The 22203-nt window shown below is 45.4% G+C and overlaps 1 protein-coding gene across 2 annotated transcripts in view; it reads left to right on the top strand.

Moving 5' to 3' along the window:
• Nucleotides 1-22203, top strand: part of TRABD2B (TraB domain containing 2B) — a 391553-nt gene that overhangs the window by 204939 nt on the left and 164411 nt on the right. Inside the window, exon 3 of one of the 2 annotated variants that reach the window (XM_034780336.1) lies at nt 5326-5472. The exons of the other annotated variant lie outside the window; for it this stretch is intronic. Within the exon in view, the coding sequence (XP_034636227.1) occupies nt 5326-5472 (147 nt within the window). The remainder of the gene's footprint in view (nt 1-5325; nt 5473-22203) is intronic. 2 annotated transcript variants of the gene reach the window in all.

Raw genomic sequence — 22203 nt, forward strand, 5'->3', positions numbered from 1 at the left:
AAGGATATCCGCTTTGTATATTTTGACATGTGATGACAATTTGTTTTTTAACAGTTATATAAAACTTTAGCTTATGGAATCTCAGCATCTACTATCATGAAATATTTGCCTGATTTCCCTTCCCATTGTCTGAACCACCAGTAAACATATCACAACTGTGGAAATGGATAACAATAAAAAAAAACGTAATTTTGCCAACTATTTACATTGAAAAAGCTTAAAAATAAACATTGATATCTGTCAAAATTATATACTTAAAAACCCAAATTCTGCTAAGGCTACATATAAGTAGTTGTAATTTTTTTTATTATTTAAAAGGATGCTGCCAGATCAAATTTTATACACAACTTGTGTGGAGAGACAGTTTTACAAAATCTAAGTCCAAAAGAATGTTTCCATTAATTAACGCACGCGCTCACTGGCAACAGTTCTTTAAACAAATAAAGAACTCAGTCGTGTCAGCATTTACACATGTTTGGTTTTAAGCATGTGAGTGCACCTGTTGTGTTCACTGGGATGGACTTCCATGTTTTAAGCATGTCAGTAAAGCTGGGTCAATAAACCCAATCCTGCAATCCTGTGAGTAATAATAAATGAGTAATTCCTTTCAAATCAATGGGTTTATTTGAGGGAATGGGTCAGGATTTGCAGGATGAGGTCCAAACACCCTTCTGCAGTTTCTGGGCGATTTCAGGGGAACCGGAAAATGAAACTGACCTGAAATTGATGGTGTGCTTGGGGGGCTGTGTGCTGAGCCTAGGGTCTGTTAGGGAGGGCTGAGAGCTTCCTAACAAGGCTCTCTCATCCCTTTAGGATTCCTTGAGCAGGGAGCAGGGCTAACTCTGGGAGAACAGGGGCTTAAAAACCAGTTCCTAAGCGACCAGAAGAGCTAGCAACCAGAGGAGTTTGGCAGGGGAGTTTAGAGAGGGAGCGTGAGAGCCAGATACACCTAATAAATATTCTCTAAAATTCTCCCAATAACCCTATCCCCACCCCAGAAAGAACACAAACAAAAATCCGGCATGAGTCAAAATAATGCAGGCCGAAGTCCAGCAGCAGAGTGGAGGTTATTCTGTTTATTGCACTGAATGTAGCGTGTATGATTGTCTGCCTTGTGGGCATGTGCATTTAGCAATGGCAACTCATGGCCCTCCGAGACAGAGTACGGGTTCTTGAGACCAGAGTGTCTGAACTGGAGGAGCAAAGAGAGAGAGGTGCATATCTGGGGGTGGGACTGCTCTACTCTGTCCTGGAAAGTCTCGTCTAACAGTCTCTGTGCTGTTGATGAGGATGAAAGTCTCGGGGAAGGAGAACATCAAGCTGGAGTGGAGGGAAATGATCCCATAGTTCGGATCCTCCTTCTAAATAATGTCATGGTGTCCTCTCGCACTCAGGATATCGCTCCAGGGGAAGGGAACCCTGTTATTAGGAAGAGACAAATAATAGTAATGGGGGATTCAATTATTAGAAATACTGGATGTGTGACGATCAGGAGAACCTCGTGGTGAATCGTCTGCCAGTTGCAAAAGTTTCAGACTTCTCAAGACATGTAGATAGACTTTTGGGCAGTGCTGGAGAGGAGCTGGTAGTCATGGCATGAATTGATACCAGTGACGTAGAGTATGGTAGGAGAGAGGTACTGGAGGCCAAATTTAGGCTGGTAGGTAAGAGATTGAAGTCCAGGACCTCCATGGTAGCATTCTCTGAAATGCTTCCAGTTCCATGTGCAGGGCCAGTTAGACAGGCAGAACTTCAGGGTCTCAGCGCATGGCTGAGATGATGGTGTTCAGAGGAGGTATTGAGGTTTATTAGGAACTGCGGAACCTTTTGGAAAAGGATGAACCTATATAGCATGGGTGGTGGGTGAAGCTTCTTCTGGGGTAGGCTAGCTCCCCATCCCGCCTCTTCCGCCCATGGCCCTGCCCACACTCTGCCCACACTCACTTCTCACTCCCACCCCCCCCCCCCGCTGCCACTCACTGCATGCATCCCTCCTCTCCTCCAGCCGCCTCACCATGTGCGTCTCTCCTATCTTCTTGTTTTGGTAATAGCAGGGGGTTTCACTTTCCAACTGAGCAGTCTAGGTCTGGGCACTGAGGCTGGATTTCTGAGCTCCTGGGCATTGGGGAGGGGGGCTTGTTGCCCAGCTCTGCAAGCCAGGGCCATTGGCTGGTGCCTGTCTCTGGGAGCAGGAGCCTGGCTTAGACCTAAAATTTGGACCTAGTGGTGGAGAAAGTGGAGCTGCTGAGCCCTGCTGTGAATCTGGGTTGAGGGAAAGCTGGCAGGTTTCACTCCAGATCCACCAGAGCTGTGACTTCCCGAATGCCCTCCAATGCACTACCAGGGCATCTCCCTGGCTGGCCAGCACAGGGAACCTGCTGCCCCAGAGCCCCATCACTCAGAAATGCATTTCCTGAACAGCCTTGGGCAAGGCCTGTCACCGCCATGTTCTCCAGCCCCGTAGCTGGCACCAAGATGCATGTGGTGAGCAGCGGTGGGCAGAGGGAGAAGAGGAGGGGGACACGCGGTGAGCAGCGGTGGGGGGGAGGATAGGAGGGCTGCATGCTCTATTATACGCATCACCCGTTCTGTACAGGAAGGATGGGCTCCGCCTAAATCAAAATGGAACCAGAAAGGTCATAGAGGAGTTCTTAAACTAAGGACTGGAGGAAAACTGAACTGGGGTGGAGGAGCACATGGCTTGGACAGAGACATCCCTTAGGGGATGATTTATGAAAGGGGATAGTCTATCTCCTAGTAAAACGGAGAGGATAGAAGTTGATAAAATACAGGGAGGAACTGAAGAGAAACTGTCAAGCAAAAAAAGTCTCCTTCAATTACATCACTTGAAGGCAGACAGCTAAACCTTGACATATTTTGTAAGTCCTTGTATACAAATGTTAAAGTCTAAATGCTAAGATGGGTGAACTTGAGTGCCAGATATTGAAGGAGGATATTGATATAATAGGCAACACAGAAACTTGATGGAATGATGATAATCAAAGGGACATGGTGATATCAGGGTATAAAATATATAAGAATAACAGAGTAGGTCGTGCTGGTGCGGAAGTGACACTTGGTGAAAAAGAGCATAGAGTCAAATATAGTAAAAATCTTAAATGACTCAAACTGTACTATAGAATATCTAAGGACAGAAATTTCATGCTTGCACAGCTACAGACTAGGGACCGAATGGCTAGGTAGTAGTTCTGCAGAAAAGGACCTAGGGGTTACAGTGAATGAGAAGTTGAATATGAGTCGACAGTGTGCCCTTGTTGCCAAGAAGGCTAGCGGCATTTTGGGCGGGTATACGTAGGGGCATTGCCAGCAGATCGAGGAATGTGATCATTCCCCTCTATTCGACATTGGTGAGGCCTCATCTGGAGTACTGTGTCCAGTTTTGGGCCCCACACTACAGGAAGAATGTGGAAAAATTGGAAAGAGTCCAGCGGAGGGCAACAAAAATGATTAGGGGGCTGGAGCACATGACTTATGAGGAGGGGCTGAGGGAACTGGGATTGTTTAGTCTGCAGAAGAGAAGAATGAGGGGGGATTTGATAGCTGCTTTCAACTACCTGAAAGGGGGTTCCAAAGAGGCTGGAACTCGGCTGTTCTCAGTGGTACCAGATGACAGAACAAGGAGCAATGGTCTCAAGTTGCAGTGGGGGACGTTTAGGTTGGATATTAGGAAAAACTTTTTCACTAGGAGGGTGGTGAAGCACTGGAATGGGTTTCCTAGGGAGGTGGTGGAATCTCCTTCCTTGGAGGTTTTTAAGGTCAGGCTTGACAAAGCCCTCGCTGGGATGATTTAGTTGGGGATTGGTCCTTCTTTGAGCAGGGGGTTGGACTAGATGACCTCCCAAGGTCCCTTCCAACCCTGATATTCTATGATTCTATGAGCTGATAAAAACAATGTCCTGGTAACAAAAGAAAAACAGGGAGAAGATCCCAGCGAACTGACCTAAGTGGTGGTGTGTGCCATTAAGAATACTCTTGGTGCTATAAATGAGAAGAGATGAAACTGCAGGGAAACACAGGACTGAAGGGTCTTTGACTCTTAATAAAATAACCACCAGGGTTATAAAGCCAAATTATTTCTAGGAAACCCTCCTGTAAAATCACCCTAGATTAGGGTCCTGAGCCATGACTGGGGTGCCTAAGAACTATGGTAATACAGATAAATAATAAAGGTTCTATTAGTCCCACCTCCTCAAATGTTGTTGTCCTTCCAACCATTCATAGACCTTCTCTAGAAAAGGCTCCCCTGTAAGGATCTTTGAAAACTGAGCTTACGCTCAGTGGTTCTGTAATCAGTATAAATCACCCCCAAGTCTATCACTAATGAGCATAGGTACATGATCACTCATTTAAACTTGACTGCCTTTTATGAGCGACAGAAAAGTATACAATTACATGTCTTGTTAAGGAAGTGTTTTATTTCGTGGCAGCTTGGATACTTGTGCATTTAAAGATCAAAAGCAACGAATGCTCCTGGTTGCTGAGATTTCTCTGCTAATACATTCCCGTTGTATTTCCAGATCTGGGATGAGAAAGCTCAATTATCCCTCTGGGACAGTGTAACAATTTGACACGACCATTTCTTTTGCCAGAGGGGGAAGCTGAAAAGTGACGGGGGTGGAGGGAGATAGCGCGATCGTCTATTCTGCCTATTTCACAAGTGCCGGTTCCCCAGGGAGGCTGAAGGTTCCCTCATGTTACTTATTGAATGACAGCAGAGATGCCCCTGAATACACCAACGTTTTACTACTAAAGTTGTTGGGAAGTTCTGAACCGCATCTACTGAGAAGTTCCCCATTTAGCTTGGGCTTTGGATTTTAAACAGCTGATGGGGAAGGGGCAGCTCCTCCCAGCTCGGTCCTATTCCTTGGCAGAGATGATGGAACTTCCCTTATTTTCAGGCCGTCACTTTTGCAGTAAAGTGAACGGCAGATGCAGTCTAAAACTCTCTGGATCACCTTGATTTTTCACCTGCCCCGCAGCCCCACTGAAATCATGCCTGTAGGCAGGCCTATATTTTATGACCTTGTTGAGGAGGGTGGCATATCCCAAACCCTTCCCAGTTTTCTTTTCTATTCTACGCTCTGCATCCATGTGACTCTCCTTCCGTTTGGGAAGGGATAAATGTAACTCCTTCCTGAGCCACTCCCTGGGTTGGCCAGAAGGGGTCAACAAAGAGCAGCAAGAAACACAAGCCTCATCTGGGGCTGATAAGGGTTCTTCTGCAGTGCTCCTGCATTCTGCTGATCATTCATGCCCTTGTGACCTCAGTCCATCAATATATATCTATTGTGTGTGTTTGTGCAGGTGCTGTTTGCTTTGAACCAAACCTTGCTACAACATGAAAGTCTACGAGCAGGCAGCTTGCAGGCCCCATACACTACTGAAGATCTCATCAAGCATTATAACTGTGGAGACCTGAACACTGTCATATTCAATCATGATACTTCTCAGGTAAGGTCATTTCACAGCTGCCACTGAAGGCTAGGGATGGACAAACTGGCTAAGAGGTGTGAGTAATTACGATGATGTTGATGCCCATGTCATAGAATGCCCGGCCTTAAAATTTTAAGTAGAGATGCTACCCTACGAGAATCCTTGATCCAAATGTTCCCTATACTGTCACGTGTTTGAAATCAAATCCCAGATTAGTATCTAATTTCTGAAATGGTCCCTGCCTCTATAACGGAACAGGTCAAACGTCCCCTGAACTTAAAAATCTATATCTAGTTTTCAATTTTGCATCCTCTGCCCATCGAAGAATTAAAGTACACCAGCTGTGTTCAAGAAAGGGCATTGCACCCTATCAGGGTAGTTAGGTGCCCATCCTCACCACACCTCTGTAAGGTAGAGACGTATTCCATTGTACAAAGAGGGAAACTGAGCCATCCAGCAATACTTGCCCCAGGCCACATAGGGAGCCTGTAGTAGAGCAAGGAACAGAATCCTGATTTTGAGAGTCCCACTCCAGCCCGTTGACCATAACCTCATCTTTCCTCACCCCGCCCTTCTCCTCATTTTTCTTATGCCTCTTGCTCCTTTTTTGTTCTCCACATGTCTCTCATTTGTCTGGGGAGAGAATGGGTTTCACCTTTGAGTTGTTTTATGCATACTTGGTGGAGGTGGGGATGACAACTGAAAAGCTTTGCTAGGAATGTGTCCAAACAAAAGACAGAGTGAACCTTATGTAAATAGGCTACAAGGCTAAATAACTTCTCAAACATGCCATAATCCAATAATATTATATGCGTCTGTTGCAGCCTTCTAGTCTGTGTTGGTCTTAGTTATCTGAGGCTAATAAAGACTTTCAGCATAGCTGGATCCTCCTTTGCAGACCAGCTGATGGCTGGTGGCAAACTCTGAGAGAGTGTGCTGGTTTTATATGGATATGTTAATTTCTTTCTCTCTGCTAACTATGTGGAGACAGGAGGTTTCTTAGCACAACATCTACTGCTGCTCTGATGCAGGGTGACTTAAAAAATTGGGCACTGGACTGGGACTGAAGAGGACCTTTTATTCCTGGCTCTGCCAGTGGCTGGGCAAGTCATTGCCCCACTGCGTTCCTCAGTTTCCCGACCTGCACAATGGGGATAATGGGATGGACCTCCTTGGTAAAGTACTTTGAGATCTATGGTTGAAAAGCACCGTATAAGAGCTATGTATTATCATTGTAACTCCAGCAGTGTGTGACCCCCATCTTGGCTGGGTCTTACCTGCACTCGGGGAATAAATGAAGGGTCTGTCTCTTTCTTACACCTTGGCAACCCTTGTATAGCTTATCATTCCATTTGAGTCCCACTGGGATGCAATTCAGTCATCTCCATGGCAACCACATATGATGTCAAAGCCCGCATGCCTTCAAGGGAGGACCATGCATTGATAAGATGAACTAAGAAACACAGATCCTTTTGTCAGTCTAAGTAGAGGCATCAGAGAACCTATCATTCTTTCAGGGCCTGATTCTGACACTTTTACTCCTCGAGGGTAGCGCCATACTATGTGAGGAGTCACTGTTTCTCAGTGGAACTCTGGGCACTGGACATGCATAAATGTGGCAGAATTGGGACATTCATGCAGCAGTTCTAAAACTGTGTTCTATGGACTACCAGGAGCCCCTAGTGGAGAGCCATGCATTGGGAGGTTGGAAAAGAAGTGGTCCAGATGGGAACATTTCTCTACTGACGTGGTATGCAGAATGAAGGAGCTGGAGAACCAACGATGCTGTGTACCATTGAGAGGACAACCAGAGGCACCATCTTTCTAAGTTGCTGGGAGGTGCTCAACCCCCACCCCGCACCAGACCCTGCCCCCACTCCACCCCTTCCTCCAGCCCCCAAGCACCCACAGAGTTGGTGCCTATGAAGACAACCATAATAACTAGTTGTTGTTGTTTGTATTATCATAGCGCCTCGGAGTCTAAGTCATGGACCAGGATCCTACTGTGCTAGGCTCTGTACAAACACAGAACAGAGATGGTCCCTGCCCCAAAGAGCTTACAATCTAAACAGAAGACAAGAGATGATGGAGGAGACAGACAGCTATATGGGGGAGTTAAAAGAAACAATGAGGCAATTTAAGTCAGCATGATAGGCTGAGCTACCAGCACACCGGCTGCCTAGTTATTAGCTAGTGTTTCTGGAGGCATCATGGCTAAGGGATTTGAAGGAGTACAATGAAGTGACTTTCTGGATGTTAAAGGGGAGCTTCTCTGAAGCATGAGGGGCAACATGGAAAAAAAGCATGAAGGGGCTTGTTTAGCCTTCCATCACCCACTTGTTACATTTTCAGTCAGAGGTGGGAGTTGACCCTGTGATACTGAATGAGAGATGATAGGGCCTTGAAAGAGAAGACAAGTAGCTTATGTTTAGAACTGTAGGGTTAGAAGGGACCGCAAGAGTCCCTGTGTGTGTTGATGTGTTAGAGAAGAGGGTATGAGTGAAGGGCTGCAAAGAGAGGACCTCAAAGGTATTTGAGGTAAATACATAACCATTTTACAGATGGCAACCTTGGAGGCTCAGAGATAAGTTGGTCAAGGTCAAAAGGCAAGTGACAGAATCAGGCATAGAACCTAGGTGTCCGGATGTCCCGTCTTATCTTTTAACCACTAGAAAACAATACAGTCTCTCCAGCAATATATCCATGTTCCCTAGAACAATTTGCAGCTGTTCCCACTGATTGCAGTGACACACAGGAACTCTGTGTGAATAAATCACGGATGCCTGTAACATTTTAGACTAGCGAGGAAGAGAATTTTTTTTTAAAGCTCTTCTTGCAAATTCTAGGATCAAATACTGCATTAAAAACATGCCATTCAGCATCAGGGGAAATAAAAGTTCCAAGCAACATCTCTAGCCAGAGTCCCACAGAGCAGACAGAACAGATTAGACCACTTACAAGCCAGGGAAAATTAAAATACCATAGAATATTCCGGGCCACATAGCAAAATGTTGTCAGTGGCAAAACTCTTGTTGGCTTAACCGGGGACAGAATCGGGCCCAATACTTCTCGTGGTGTTGTTGTTGTTGTTTTTAAAGGCAGCTTTGGATTTCAAGTGTTTCATAAATGACAAAAGGATGCACTTTGAACTTCTCAGGGTAGGGTGACCAGACAGCAAATGTGAAAAATCGGGACAGGGGGTGGGGGGGTAATAGGAGCCTATATAAGAAAAAGACCCAAAAATCGAGACATCTGGTCACCCTAGGGTAGCTCCAAAGCTTATGTTCTAGTTGGGTGCTTTTTTCAAGTACTCATGGAGATGCCATGTGATTTGGCTACCAAATTAGATTAGCCTTTGTGAAGTATGTATAAAACATATCCTTTTACTGGAGCACATAGGATTCTTGGCTTGAATTTAAGCAGTGTGGTTTCTGATGGCCTGATAAGTTTGCAACCCTCCCCAGGATGTTATGTACAGAAGACAATAGGCCTACCAATAGAAATAGACTATACATTCCGAAAGCACAAGTATCATTACTTAAATTTCTGGGTAAATACAATATTTGCTAATCCTGGTGGTAGAATTGTCAGCATTTTTGGAAGACGGTACTATTCTTCTGTAACATCTGACAGCTGGGGCAGGATTTCAGAGCTCTAGACTAGTCCATGCAGCTGGTACTAGACTAAATGCACTGTGAAATGTCACCTGGAAATAAAGCAGTATAGGGGAGAGAGGTTTTTTTTTGTAAGGCACTAGTTGTGCATTAATATCCAAGAGCAGTAATTCAGCTACCTAACATTTGCAGGTTCTGCTGCCATGCAGAATAATCATTTACCCAAGATTTAGTTACAGCCTGAAAGATGCATCTGGGTTTCTTTAGAGAGAGATCTGTCCTACAGAGGAAGGATGGGCCAGTGGTTGGGACAGTGGAAATATGGGTTCAGTTTCCTGACCCATCTCACACTTCCTTGAGCAAGTCATTCAGTGTCTTGGTTCCCCATCTGTAAAATGGGGTGATAGTACTTTGCTACCTCTTGGGGATGTTGTGAGGATAAACCCATTAAAGTGCTTGTTGGCAATGCATGCCACAAGTGCCTTACATAGATATGGGCCAGATTATCAGATGGTGTACGTTGGAAAAGCTCTATTGAAGTCAATGGCTCTATGCCGGTGTACAGCAACTTAGTCCATAAGTGGCCATAGGGTACACTGGCTCAGGGTGTTAAAGGTTCTGGGCAGGTAGTGTTCCCTCTTGCCTGATCACTGCTGTCTTTGGTTGCTGAAACTCATGGATAGGGAACGGCTTGGATGAAGAGAGCAATGCTGTGGATAATGGCACTCCGGCCTCCAAAGCCCTACTCGCGGGGATGGTAGAAGCTGTTTGCTAGAAACCATAAGGTGTTCTAATATTATGGCAATTATTGAAGCATAAGTAGAAGATAGACAAACAACCTGTCTCCTTTGGAAACCTGGATTCAAATATGGATTACAGTGCAGGGTCTGGAATAAAATGAGGTCTCCACATCACAAAAGCACCCTGCGGCTTGTCGGTGCCGGCGGACACGGCTGCCCTCAGGAATGGAAGAGCAGAGGGTACTCCATGTGAGTAATGAGGTGCATTGGCCAGGTGGTATGGGACCTGCTGTGCTAGAATGTTAGCTCAAGCTGCAGTTGGGGGTCAGGTTGCTTTGACGGAGCTGGGTGAGAGAACATGTATAGAATACTCCTCATTGCTATGCCATATCTCAGTACATTCAGATGAGACGCTTGCATTCCCAAGCCCTAAATAAATCCGCCATAATATTTTTTTTTTTGCAAATCTATTTTTAAAAAAGGGGAGAACCCCAAAACCAGCCCTCCCTGCGGTTCCGTGATGCTGCTATCTGTATGGGCGAGCACCATTTCTCCAAGTTCATAAATCCTTAGTTAAACTTAATAAAATGTAACAGGACCAAACTTACTCAGTTAGGCTATGACACAGAAGTGGAGAAGGAAAAGTATCTCCTGCTCGTACCCCCTTCTTCTAACAATTGATCCTTCTGTGACTCTTTCAGTTAAAAGATTTATGATGGACTTTCTGGGCAGAGAGTCAAAATGATACTGAAATGAAAATACTATGAAAACAGAGACGGGGTAGGAATGTTCTGCTTTCGTGCTTGACTTTTTAAAAAAAAAAAGTCCCCTTCTCCTTTATGGAAGAGTACTGTAGGATTTAAAGGGGGTAGCCCTACCAGGTTGGATCAACTAAGGGAAGGTGCAAGAAGTCTTCTAGTGCAAAATTGAGATCAGCCTCTATAGGACATTTCTTCCCACCCGCAGGCAGTTAGTTAGTTGCTTTAAGATCTGAAGCCTCTGGGGTTTTATCCCTTATATTATTTTCCTCCCAATCTGATGTAAGCGTGGCTTTTCTCCCTGTTCATAGAAATGGAATAACATGGGTTTTTTTAATGCCAATAAACTCTTTGGCTTCAGTGGTATCTTGTGACAGGGAATTCCACCAGTGAATTATGTATGAATTGAATTAGGTGTTAATGGCCAATGTGTGTTAACCTATTATATATGAATTTGTGTATCAAAGAATTCCTTTTGTCCATTTGAAATATATTGCCTCTCAGTGTAATTGGATTTCTCTTTGCTCTTGTATTGAGAGAGGATAAATAGGAGGGTCTACTTTTTTCTGTCTGCCTTTCCATCCTACCCCCCTCATTACTGGCTTCCTATTTGCCCCGACTCCATTTCAACATCACATAGTCCCTCCTCCCACGTCTCCTGTCCGGTTATCCTTCTCCATTCTCAGCCTTCTCTTGTGTCCTCCCCTGTGGAGCGCAGTGCTGATCTGGCACCTTCATAAGTCCCCACTTTTACACTGCATTTTGGAGCCAATTTCGGTTGAACTAGATCCCACTGAATAAAGTGCCTGTGCTGTTTTTTATGATGGCAATGCAATAATCATAATTTATGTTTATGTAGCACCTTTCCCACAGATGTGCCTTTACAAACTGCAAGCCTTATTGGGCCTGGTCCAAAGCCCGTTGAACTCAATGGGGCGTCTTTCCATTGACTTGGATGGGTTGAGGATTAGGCCTGCATTGTGCAGCCACTCAGTGGGAGAAGTTTCCCCCTTGTATAGTGGCTGTGCACAATATCAGGCTCTCCTGAACAATAATAATTCACATCTTATGTAGCACTTTCATCAGGAGATCTCCAAGGGCTTTACGAAAGAGGTCGGTATTATTATCCCCATTTCACAGATGGGGACACTGAAGCACGGAGACATGACGTGACTTGCCCAGTGTCACCCCACAGGCCAGTGGCAGGAATAGACATCCTGAGTCCCGTGCTGTATTCACTAGGTCACACAGCCCTCCCATTAGATTTCCCTCTAATCTGGCCCAGCAAATTGTGCAGCTGGCATTAAGTGCTGTGGCAGCATGCACTGCGCATCCTGCTTCTGATCACATGAAATTTAAGATGTATAAATTTATGTCACATCAAAGGAGCCTGCCCTCTCTACCCCTGAAGAGAAAAGCTGCTGTGTGTCACTGTACAACACGCTTGTTGTCTATAAATCACTTGGCTGTGTTACATAGCCCTTGAAAAATGTTATCAGCGCATCCTGCGCTTAAACCTGTCCTTTAAGAACGAAAGGTCCTGATCATTCGAATCACATCATTAATTTGCCTCTGTTATGGTGCTGGATAAATACAACTGAGTATCTGGCTCGCTTCCAAAGCTAGTCAATGAAAACTATCTGTGGAATGCCCCGGCTACAAGAAATACAAACTGAAACCATTAGGTGGAGTGTTGACTGATAAGCAGGCCCCAGATTTGTCCGAGGAATGGAGTTTTATCAAGGTAAAAGAAAATAAATCTGCACACCAAATGCGCAGCTATTGAAACGGGACCGTTTGGAAACATCTTATCACCTTCAGACATAAGCAGCTTAGACGAGCTGGCACAGCATCTTGTCTTTCCTTCAAAAGGATTGCTCTTTCCAATGAAGCGCTGCACGGAGCACTGGGCTTCACAAGCGTTGACCCAAAGGAGCTCTGGTTCAAGTTCTAGACAAAGAGTCAGGCTTGCAGCTCTTGCGTAGGTATTCGCTCCTGTTGAAGCCAGTCTCTCTCCCATGATTGGGCCGTTATGTCTGGTGACCAGAAAAGCTGAACTGAATTGTGACACGATTGTCCAGGGCAGCTCATGTTCCTCATGTGAGCTGAAGAGGCCAGCTATCTGCTTCTCTCTGCACTCTGAGGCAGGACACTTCTGTTGCAGAGCCAATTCGGAAGCTCTTGTGAGATCGTAAGTTCTGCTCCACTTTGTGCCCGAATCAAAACCTTGGATCCTCAGACCCTCCGACTTTGTAGGCTTTTGGAACAAGAACCCAGAGCCAGAGCCAAAATGTGCAAAAGGCCTCTAATTTTTACAATGGGTCAAACCAAAATACCGGATCTGAACAATCTCAAACTCTGGCGCAGGGCCATGCATGTGTTTTTTGGACATTTGGAGCCATAGCCAAAATTTGCACCTTGGGGTCCATCTCTTTTGAATAGCACTGGTCCAAAAAAAAAAAGATAAGATTTTTTTCAGGGGAAAAAAAATAAAATTTCAAAATTTTCATCCCTCAACTTTTGAAAAATAAATTCTTTTGTTTATTTTAAACCTTTCAAAGTTCGGAATGTATTTATTCATTTAGTATTTATTTGGTTTGAGAAATTTTGACCAGGTCTACTTAGTACTATGAGACCAAACTTTAAAGAGGTGCTCTAAAGAGACAGAGAGTGCAGCCTTGCCTACATGACAATGGGTTTGCCAGTATATCTATACTGACATAACTAGTGGAGTTCTTCTCCTGGTATAGTTAAACCACCTCCTCGAATGTCGAGCTATCTCAGCAAAATGAGTCTTTTGACAGTATAAGCTGCATCTACATGGTTTTTCTTTCTTTTTTTTTTTTTTGCCAGCGTAACTCTCTTGGTTGGGCTGCATGTGTGGTATTGTGAGGGGCGTGTGTTTTTTTTTTTTCCACACTCCAAGACAACACAGCCATGCTGGCAAAACTTTTTAGAGTAGACCAAGATTTAGTGTAAGTCTTTGGAATCCAAGAGTATCTGTCAGCCCTGTATAAATTGCTGTAAAGCATTTGAACAGTTCCTTGTTTTTAAGGAGCTGGTTTTATGAAGTTGGCCTTGGAAGGACTTATTTAATCCTACTTCTTCAAGTGAAATGGGAAGGACTTATTTGTTTTTTAACTATATTGTGGCTTGACTATGGGAGATGCTGTTTTTTCTTTTGTCTTGTAGCCAGAGGACATTTTTGTCACTTCATTATAAAAAAAAAAAAAAGAAGGCATTTGACTGCCCTGACTTGGCAGGATTAGAATTCAAGCATTCCACAAGAATGACCACAGTTCCACATGTTCCTTGAACAGGCCAGATCCTCAGCTGGTGTAAATCAATGTAGCTCTGTTGTATTCAATGAAGCTATGCTGACTTACATCAACTGAGAATCTGGTGCCTAGATTTTAATCACCTTGGGGACAGTTGTTTATAGATTAAGGTCAAATCCTGTGTTGATTTATATCCGATGCAACTCTGTCTGCCCAGAAACTGGTCACTTTGATCTATCCTGGGGTAATACCATTAATTTCAGTTGTTTCTCCTGGTTTCCACTTGTAGAATTGGAGGAGAATCAGGCCATTTTGGTTTTTGGGGGGACCATTTTGAGCATTTCTCTTTGGGGAAAGGGAGTTTTTGTGACTCTTTCCTTCCTTCATTCCCTATCCTGAAATTCTAGGGCAAAACCCTAGCCTGAAAAGGTACTTGCCAATCTTATGTCTTCCAAAAGGTATCCTCCAGGGTGTAGCAGATGTTTGTTTGGCTGTCTGGCTGATTCTAATTGAATTGGTGCAAAGTCCTGGGTTTCACTAGAACAATTCACGATACCAAAACTCTCAAAACTTTATCAAGCTGCAGATGTTCCTGGAAGTGAGCAAAAGAGGCCAGTTATCTTGTCCTTGCTGCACTCTAGGGCCGGACACTTCTGGGCACCTGACATCCTGTTACAGAGTCAATTCAGATCCCATGCTCTGGTGGGGTCATAAATTCTACTCTTCCTGGACCTGAATCAAAACTTCAGGTCTTCAAATCCTCCAGCTTTGTCGGCGTTTGGAACAAAAACCCAGATCAGGAGCTGAAATTTGCACAAGGCCTGTAACTTTCATAATGGATCCAACCAATGTACCGGATCTGAGTAATCTCACTTTGGCTGGGTGACATGTGTGTCTCTGTGTGTTTTTAGCTCTGACGTTGCCCTAATCTATAATTCCTCCTAGCCTGCATTTTGATCTTTGCTTTTTGTGGAATTTGACAGACATCTTACAAACTGGATCTTTTGGATTACACACTTTTTTGTTGTTTTTTGTTTAAAATCAGGTTGCAAACTTTATATAAACATCCAGTCTGGCCACAAACATTGTAATAACATAAGAACGGCCATACTGGGTCAGACGAATGGCCCATGGAGCCAGTATCCTGTCTTTGATAGTGGCCAATGCCAAATGCTTCAGGAGGAAAGAACAGAACAGGGCAATTTCAAGTGACCCATCCCCTGTCATCCAGTCCCAGCTTCTGTCAGTTGGAGGTTTAGGGACATCCAGAGCATGGGGCTGCGTCCCTGACCATCTTGGCTAAACGCCATTGATGGACCTATCCTCCATGAATTTACCTAGTCCTTTTTTGAACCGTTACACTTTTGACCTTCAGAATATCACCAGGCAATGAGTTCCACAGGTTGACTGAGCATTGTGTGAAGAAGTATTTCCTTTTGTTTATAAACTTCCTGCCTGTACAAAACAGATATTGAAAAAAAAACACACAGCCATTTTCCCTCGAGCCCAGACAACACCTACTCATGAAAACCTATCCTAGCCTGAGCCTTTGCCTGTAGCCTCTATCGACCAGCTGTTCTCCCAGTTTGTAGCAGAGGGTGATATGAAAAATACCTTTGAAAAAAAGAATGAACTGTTTTAATATACCACACACACACAAAAAAATCCTGGCCACAGGTTCTTTGCGTTATTGCCACACTCTCTCCTTTGATCAGGATCCTCACTTGGGAGTCTTGGCAACTCAGAGGCGATGGTTTTAGTGTCGGAATAGCAGAAACTTTTTGTCAAAGGAAACAAAGGGTTTTGAAGAAAAATAGAAAAACATGAACTTTTCCAGATGTGTGCAGCTTGCGAGGGTTTGCCTCGACCGTCACGACTTCGGGGGTTTTGAGGGGATATTAGTAAGCATTAGGGGTTACCCTCAAAACTGAAACCTAACCCTCTATTTGCATATGCTGGAGGCTTGTCATCCTTATTCAATTAATACACGAATCCCAGTAATCCAGCCCTAAGTATACACAGCATACTTGGGTGAAGCTTGCAGAACGGGGCTACGCTGCTTGTTCAGACTGTGTTTTGTTAAGACTTCTTTAATCAAAACACTCATTCAGATAGGGAGGCCCGGCTGCATATTTTGGCATCGCTACCAAAAGGGGGCGGGGGCTGATGTTGATTTCTTTTTCCTTTAAGTGCTTGGAAAGTGACTATTTAACTGGTGTGGAAAAATAAATAGAAAACATACACGGAGGTCATGACTTCTCCGGGATTCATTGAAAGCCTTTTAAAAGGGATAAACATCTCCCCCCTCAAGGTGTTTGTGAGACACATGGCCAATGTTTGCAGCCATACCCCCCCCCCCCCCGTTAAGCTTAAATTCATGACAGTGGGGAGGGGGAGAAAGGGGTTGGTTCCGGTGCCCAGTGTGAACGGAAATGGCATTAGACTTTCTACAGTCCCTATAAGGTCACAACTCCAACCCTGAACAAGCCAACTGCTTCACTCTGGGTACTTCTGCTGGGGTGGAGCACCATTGACGTTGCTGGTGCTTGGTGGAGATCTTGGGCTCTACCCATACAGGGCTCCTCCTAGGATCAGAGCCTGCTGGAGAGCTGGGATCAGGCCAAGAGCTGCCCTCCTCCTCCTCCCCGGACCCCCTGGCAGAGGGACGAATTGGTCTGTGAGATCTGTCACGTTCTGGTCCTGCAGAAGGAGTAATTGAGCCTTGAGTTCCCTCCCCAGCTCTTGCTGCCATCCGCATTCCGAAATATATTAGAGATTTATAAATCTAGATGTTTCAGTGCCATTAAGAGGCCAAATGAAATGAGAGCGGTTTGGGCTAGTGGCTGGCACACAGGCCTGGGAGTCAGGCTCTCCTGAGCTCTGAGCCTGCCACGGACACTGAGTCCCCTTTTCCCCACAGCAGCTGCTGCTCCCTTCCTCTCTCCCTCCTTTTCCCACTTTCTCTTGTCTTTCTCTCTCTCTCCCTCCTTCCACCTCTGTATCCTCCCTCCCATAGGGTTCCTGGTGGTACCGCTGAGCCCTGTAACACCAGGGTCATCGGAGCAGGGCCTTCTCCTCCTCCTCCTCCCTTGTTTTTTTCCTGCTCCTGCTGTCTCCAGGGAAAAGGGACACAGACTTACTAGCCAGCCTGGCCTCCAGCTGCTTTTCAGCTGAAGGGGTGGGGGAGGACGAGCTGACTTTGCTGAAGAGGCAGAGAAGACTGAAAATATGCCCCTTGCTAGTGGAATTTGTTCCCCCAGCCCCATGAAAATGGATGTCAGCCTGCACCACGCAACGGGTTTGAAACACCTGGTCTCAATAGCAGCACTAAGAGACGTGAGCTGGCCAAGGTCTCAGGAGCAGGGCTAGGAACGGAACCCACGCTGTCTGACTCCCCCTGCCGGTCCCGACTGACACGGCCATTTTGTCAGCAGAGAAGCAGGCAGGTGCCCCCGTACTTTGCGGTACTGCCAGGTCGCTTCCTGCCTTCGAAAGGCAGTCTCTTATTGAGCTTCAGTAAAGGGCAGGATGGAAAAGCCATCGCCGGGCTGGAAACGGTGACTTAGTCAAAACCGTAACACCGCTTCCCGCCATGCTCCCTGGAGCGAGGCTAGGGGCAGCTTGGCTGGGGAGTGGGTGGACACCCCAGGGTAGATGTGCCTGGGAGAGATTGTATTGGTTTTACTGACCTGTCTCTAGCTGAAAATGGCAGCTTTCTGACTGAACGGAATGAAGGGTCTGCCCTGAGACGTTGTTCTGTGCTGGGTGGGTGTGTGGGACTGAAATCTGATTAGCAGAATCGTGAATGTGTTTAGGGTTTTGAGATTTCTGGTCAATGCAAGTACCGGGCTAGATTTATGTGTCATGTTAAGGCTCCTATAAACCTCTCCAGCAACCTGTATGTCAGAAGATCCCCCTGGTGGGATCAAGCTGGTTTACCTGCTCTGGCTATGCCCTCTTCCACCTCCACCATGTCCTGGATACGTCCTAGACACCTCATCCGCTGCTTCCTCGGGCCTTTCCCCAGTTCTACACAGCCCTGCGCCTTGCTTAACCACTTACAGCTGTGCAAAGTGGGTGTGAAAAGTCACCTCCAGTGTAAATAGAGGCATAGGATGGGACCTAGTCCAGTATCTAAATGGTTGCCTGAGAGGTAAGAACCCCATGCCTTGCAGATGTGGGATAATCGACCCCATCCTGCTTAAGGGTGAGCAGATTTTGAGTGAGATGAAGGGGTAACTGAGTTGATTTCTCTCACTTTGCATAGAAAATCCTTTCACACACACACACACACACCCCGTCAGGCTTCTGGTATTTTATTTTTCCTGTTAAAAGTCACTAATAAATGGAGGATTTATTTGGCTGGTGGCAGGGCGTTAATCTGCATCAGTGCCCTGGGCAGCACACCACGGTGCATAGCTCCTTTACGGTTTCCTCTTTCTCCATTTTGCGTAATGACCCAGGAGTTGATCTGTTTGGAAGCTGCCAACTTTGGGCCATACCAAATTAATTAGCCGCCTCTTTTCTTGGCTATTGAGGGCCCTTTCGGAAGGAAACTCATGGCTCCTGGAGCAGAAACGGTTGAGTCAGCAACAGTCATCGTTTCAGCAACCACAATCCCATGTCGGCTTTATCCGTCACTTGGCTACTCTTATGCTCCCAGTCCATTCGGCGTGCACTATTGGAATTCTTCACATTACAGGGTAAAGTAACCATAGATTGTTCGGCCAGATGTTAGAAATGTCCATAAATCAGAGGAGAACAGGTGTCTTCCAACTCCAAGTAGTATATTTTGTAGCCCTGGAGTAAAAATACAATGCCCCATTGACCTTTGTTAGCAGTAGAGTCCCTTCCCTGTATAGGCCATGATAACCATTACTTAAATGTCCGCCTCTTGCTGCAAAACACGGGTATAAATTGAGAGCAGCTCATCTGAGCTCAATTTGAATCTTACATACTATGACAGGTTGGCAGCCTTTAGAACTCTGCTTGGGGTCTTTAGAATCCTGTTTGAGCAGCATTGTCAATTCCTGTGATTTTAATCGAAAGCGTCCTGGTGCTCGGTGTTTTGCTTAAGGTCCTGGATTTCAATATAGCAAGGTTCTAGCCTTTATGGTTGCAGAGAAAAGCTAGGAAATGTGAAGTCTAAAGGCTCAAAACCCAGAAGGCCAATAAAAAGTGATGTCTTATTAAAAAAAAATCCCATGCTCTTTAAGACAATCTATATGATTTTGAAGGCTTGATTCATGATTTTTTATCTTGCTTGCTTGGCAATACTGTTTATGGATGCAGGGCTCCTCTGACATGTCCTGTTAATTGAGGAAGGATGGTCTGTGGTTAAGACTGGGACGCAGGAGATCCATGATCAATTCCCTGTTCTGCCACTGACTTTCTCTGACTTTGAACATGTCACCTAATCTCTCTCTCTGCCTCAGTTCCATGACTATAAAATGGGGATACTACGTGAGTTCTCTGTTTAGATTGTGAAGTGTTTGGGACAGTCCTGATATTTGGGGCTTTGTCTTATATAGGTGCCTATTATTCCCCACCCCTGTCCCGATTTTTCACACTTGCTGTCTGGTCACCCTACTCAGTCCTGTAACATGGGGATCTTCTTTGACTCGGACCTCTCTCTAGTTCCTCACATCCAGGCGATGGCTAAATCTTGCTGCAGAGCATTTATCCTCACAACACCTTTGGGAATTTGAGCATTGGCTTGCTAAACCCAGCGTTGTGAGTTCAATCCTTGAGAGGGCCACTTAGGGATCTGGGGCAAAATCAGTACTTGGTCCTGCTAGTGAAGGAAGGGGGCTGGACTCGATAACCTTTTGGGGTCCCTTCCAGTTCTAAGAGATAGAGAGGCAGGCCAGCTCTATCGTTCCCATTGTACAGATGGGTAACTGAGGCACAAAGAGACGAAGTGACTTGTCCAAAACCACACAGGAAGTCTGTGTGGAGCAGGGACTTGAATCATAGAATATCAGGGTTGGAAGGGACCTCAGGAGGTCATCTAAGGAGGGAGGGGGGAAATAAAACCTGCCGGCATAATCGCTCATGTGCACAGTGCTATGTTGGTGAGAGATGCTCTCCCGTCGGCATAACGCTGCTACATGAGTTCTCATACAGTGGCACAGCTGTAATGCCTCTGTAAGCCTGCGAGTGTAGACATGGCCTTAGTCTCAGGCTTGCGTCCTAACCATTGTGCCATCCTTCCTAAAGCTCCCACTGACTTCATTGTTGCACAGTCATGGCTGCAGAACCCGAGTACTGCAAATTCTTATGTACATGCATAACTTTATTTGACTACCTTCTGACTGGGAGTGCTTACCCAGGTAGAGCTACACATGTAGGGAAGGGCTTGTCTACGCATGAAAGTTAATCTGGAATAAAGTAGGGTGTGAATTTAAAGTGAATTAACTACTCCATGTGTGGACACTCTGACTCTGGTAGAAGAGTGTTCCCCTTTAGTACCAACTTTGTATTCAGCTAGCCAGAAAAAACAGTGTGATCACAGGTTCCAAAATTATTGCTGTCAGACCATACTGCTCTTGGGCTGTACCCCATTCTGGTGCCCACACCAGATCAATAGGACTCCCAGGAGGCTGAATGCTTTGCAAAGACTTCACACTCAGCTCCTACTTGTCTCCTGCAAAGAGCGCTCTCTCCACATATTGCTTGACAATGGGTTTCCTGAATATCTAAATTCTGCTTGTGTACATCAACAGCAGGGTTCGAACCCAGGACTCTCAGCATCAGTCACTACTGTTTAAAGCTACAGAAGCAACTTGCTTAGCTAGTAGCATTAGTAGGCTGTTCTCTTTTAGCAGCTCAGCCAGTAGAGGGGTTGGCAGCATAGTACACATGCATGCACCACTAGGTGGAGCTATATCTACTTTAGCTTGAATCCAAACAAAAAGTCTTCATGGGCCTTCCAGGGAACACTTAACAGGGGGGCATCCAATCCCCTTGCTGAATTCTTGAGGTTGCACTTTTACAATAACAATTTGAAAAAAAAATTAACTCCCGACGACGGTTAACAGCTTGCTAATTGCATGCAACTGTTTCTTGAGTTCCTGATCCCTGTCTGGTGGTTAAGAAGGCAAAAGCCTCCATAAATCAGCATGAGCAGCTGCCTCCTTTGAGCCAGGCATGGCGTATGTCACAAACTATAGAAAGGAACTGCGATATTGGAAGAAGTGGAGATGATTAATGGAGCAGACGTCGAGGCTCGGAGAGTGCTTGCACTACTGTGTATAGTAGCTATGCATACTTCAATCATTTATCTTCTCTCCTCCCCCTCCTCCCTCTCTTTCCCAAGTGACACGGCAGTCGTGTTAAGTGTGGTGGCCATTAAAAATAGAATAATTTACAATGTGCTTAAAGACCCGGCATGGTGTTGCCAGTGATGACGCTTAAATGTGTCCCTTCCTCTTGTTCTTTGGGAGGAGAATGGAAAGGGAATAGGAAACCCAATGCTTGATTTTAAATGACTGCTCTGGCTTCAGCAAACCCTTTCCAGCTTAGGAGGAGAAAATCTGGGTCCCTTTGGCATCTGCTGTTTGATCCATTCATTGTCATGCCAGGCGGGCATCTTGGGTGAGATGAGCAAAGGATAGTTTAATGACAAGCCAAGAGCAAAAAATTAAATACAATGAACAAGGCAATGTGTATCTTGATTCTACTAGGCTGGATTATAGCTGGGTCTATGCAGGTGGGGTGGAAATATGATGCACTTAACTTTCTGCTTGGGCCAGAGCTTCATATAATCACCTATAACCCTAACCCTAAAACCTAAGTCCTTGTATTTCCTGGACAGGTGGGGAAGGTTAGCTCCAGCATCAATGCTAGGCTTGCTAAGCGGGTGGAGTGAGGGAGGTCCACCATCTGACATAGCCGATCCTGCATCAGTATTTTGCATATGGCACTAATGGACCTGCTCTGGAGGCATCTTCACTAATTCCAGATCAGGATCTGTATGCTTATGTACTGCCTTCGTTGTCTTTGGGCAATGGGTGGAGAGGAGAGATTTTTCCACTTCTAGGTACTGTGCCTTCAGACATTCTTAGATCTACCAAGATATCATTTCGTTGTCCAATTCAACTTCTAAAACCGCCCGCACCTCTGGCTAAGCTCCATTGTTCTGATACCCATTAAATATGGAATCTTGGTATACAAGGAAATACAAATGCTTGTAGTATTTATGTAGAACCAATTGATTTATGGCTTTCCTTTACAGCAGAGAGCCAAACGCAGAATGGCCATTATTTACTCAAACCCAGTCCAGGGGATAGGAATCTTTGACGGCCTTTGTCCCTTCCTTGAGATCTGAAGCTGCTGTGCCTTTCGCTCTTGTAGCCAG

Source organism: Trachemys scripta, chromosome 8, assembly GCF_013100865.1.
Source record: "Trachemys scripta elegans isolate TJP31775 chromosome 8, CAS_Tse_1.0, whole genome shotgun sequence".
NCBI lineage: Eukaryota > Metazoa > Chordata > Testudines > Emydidae > Trachemys > Trachemys scripta.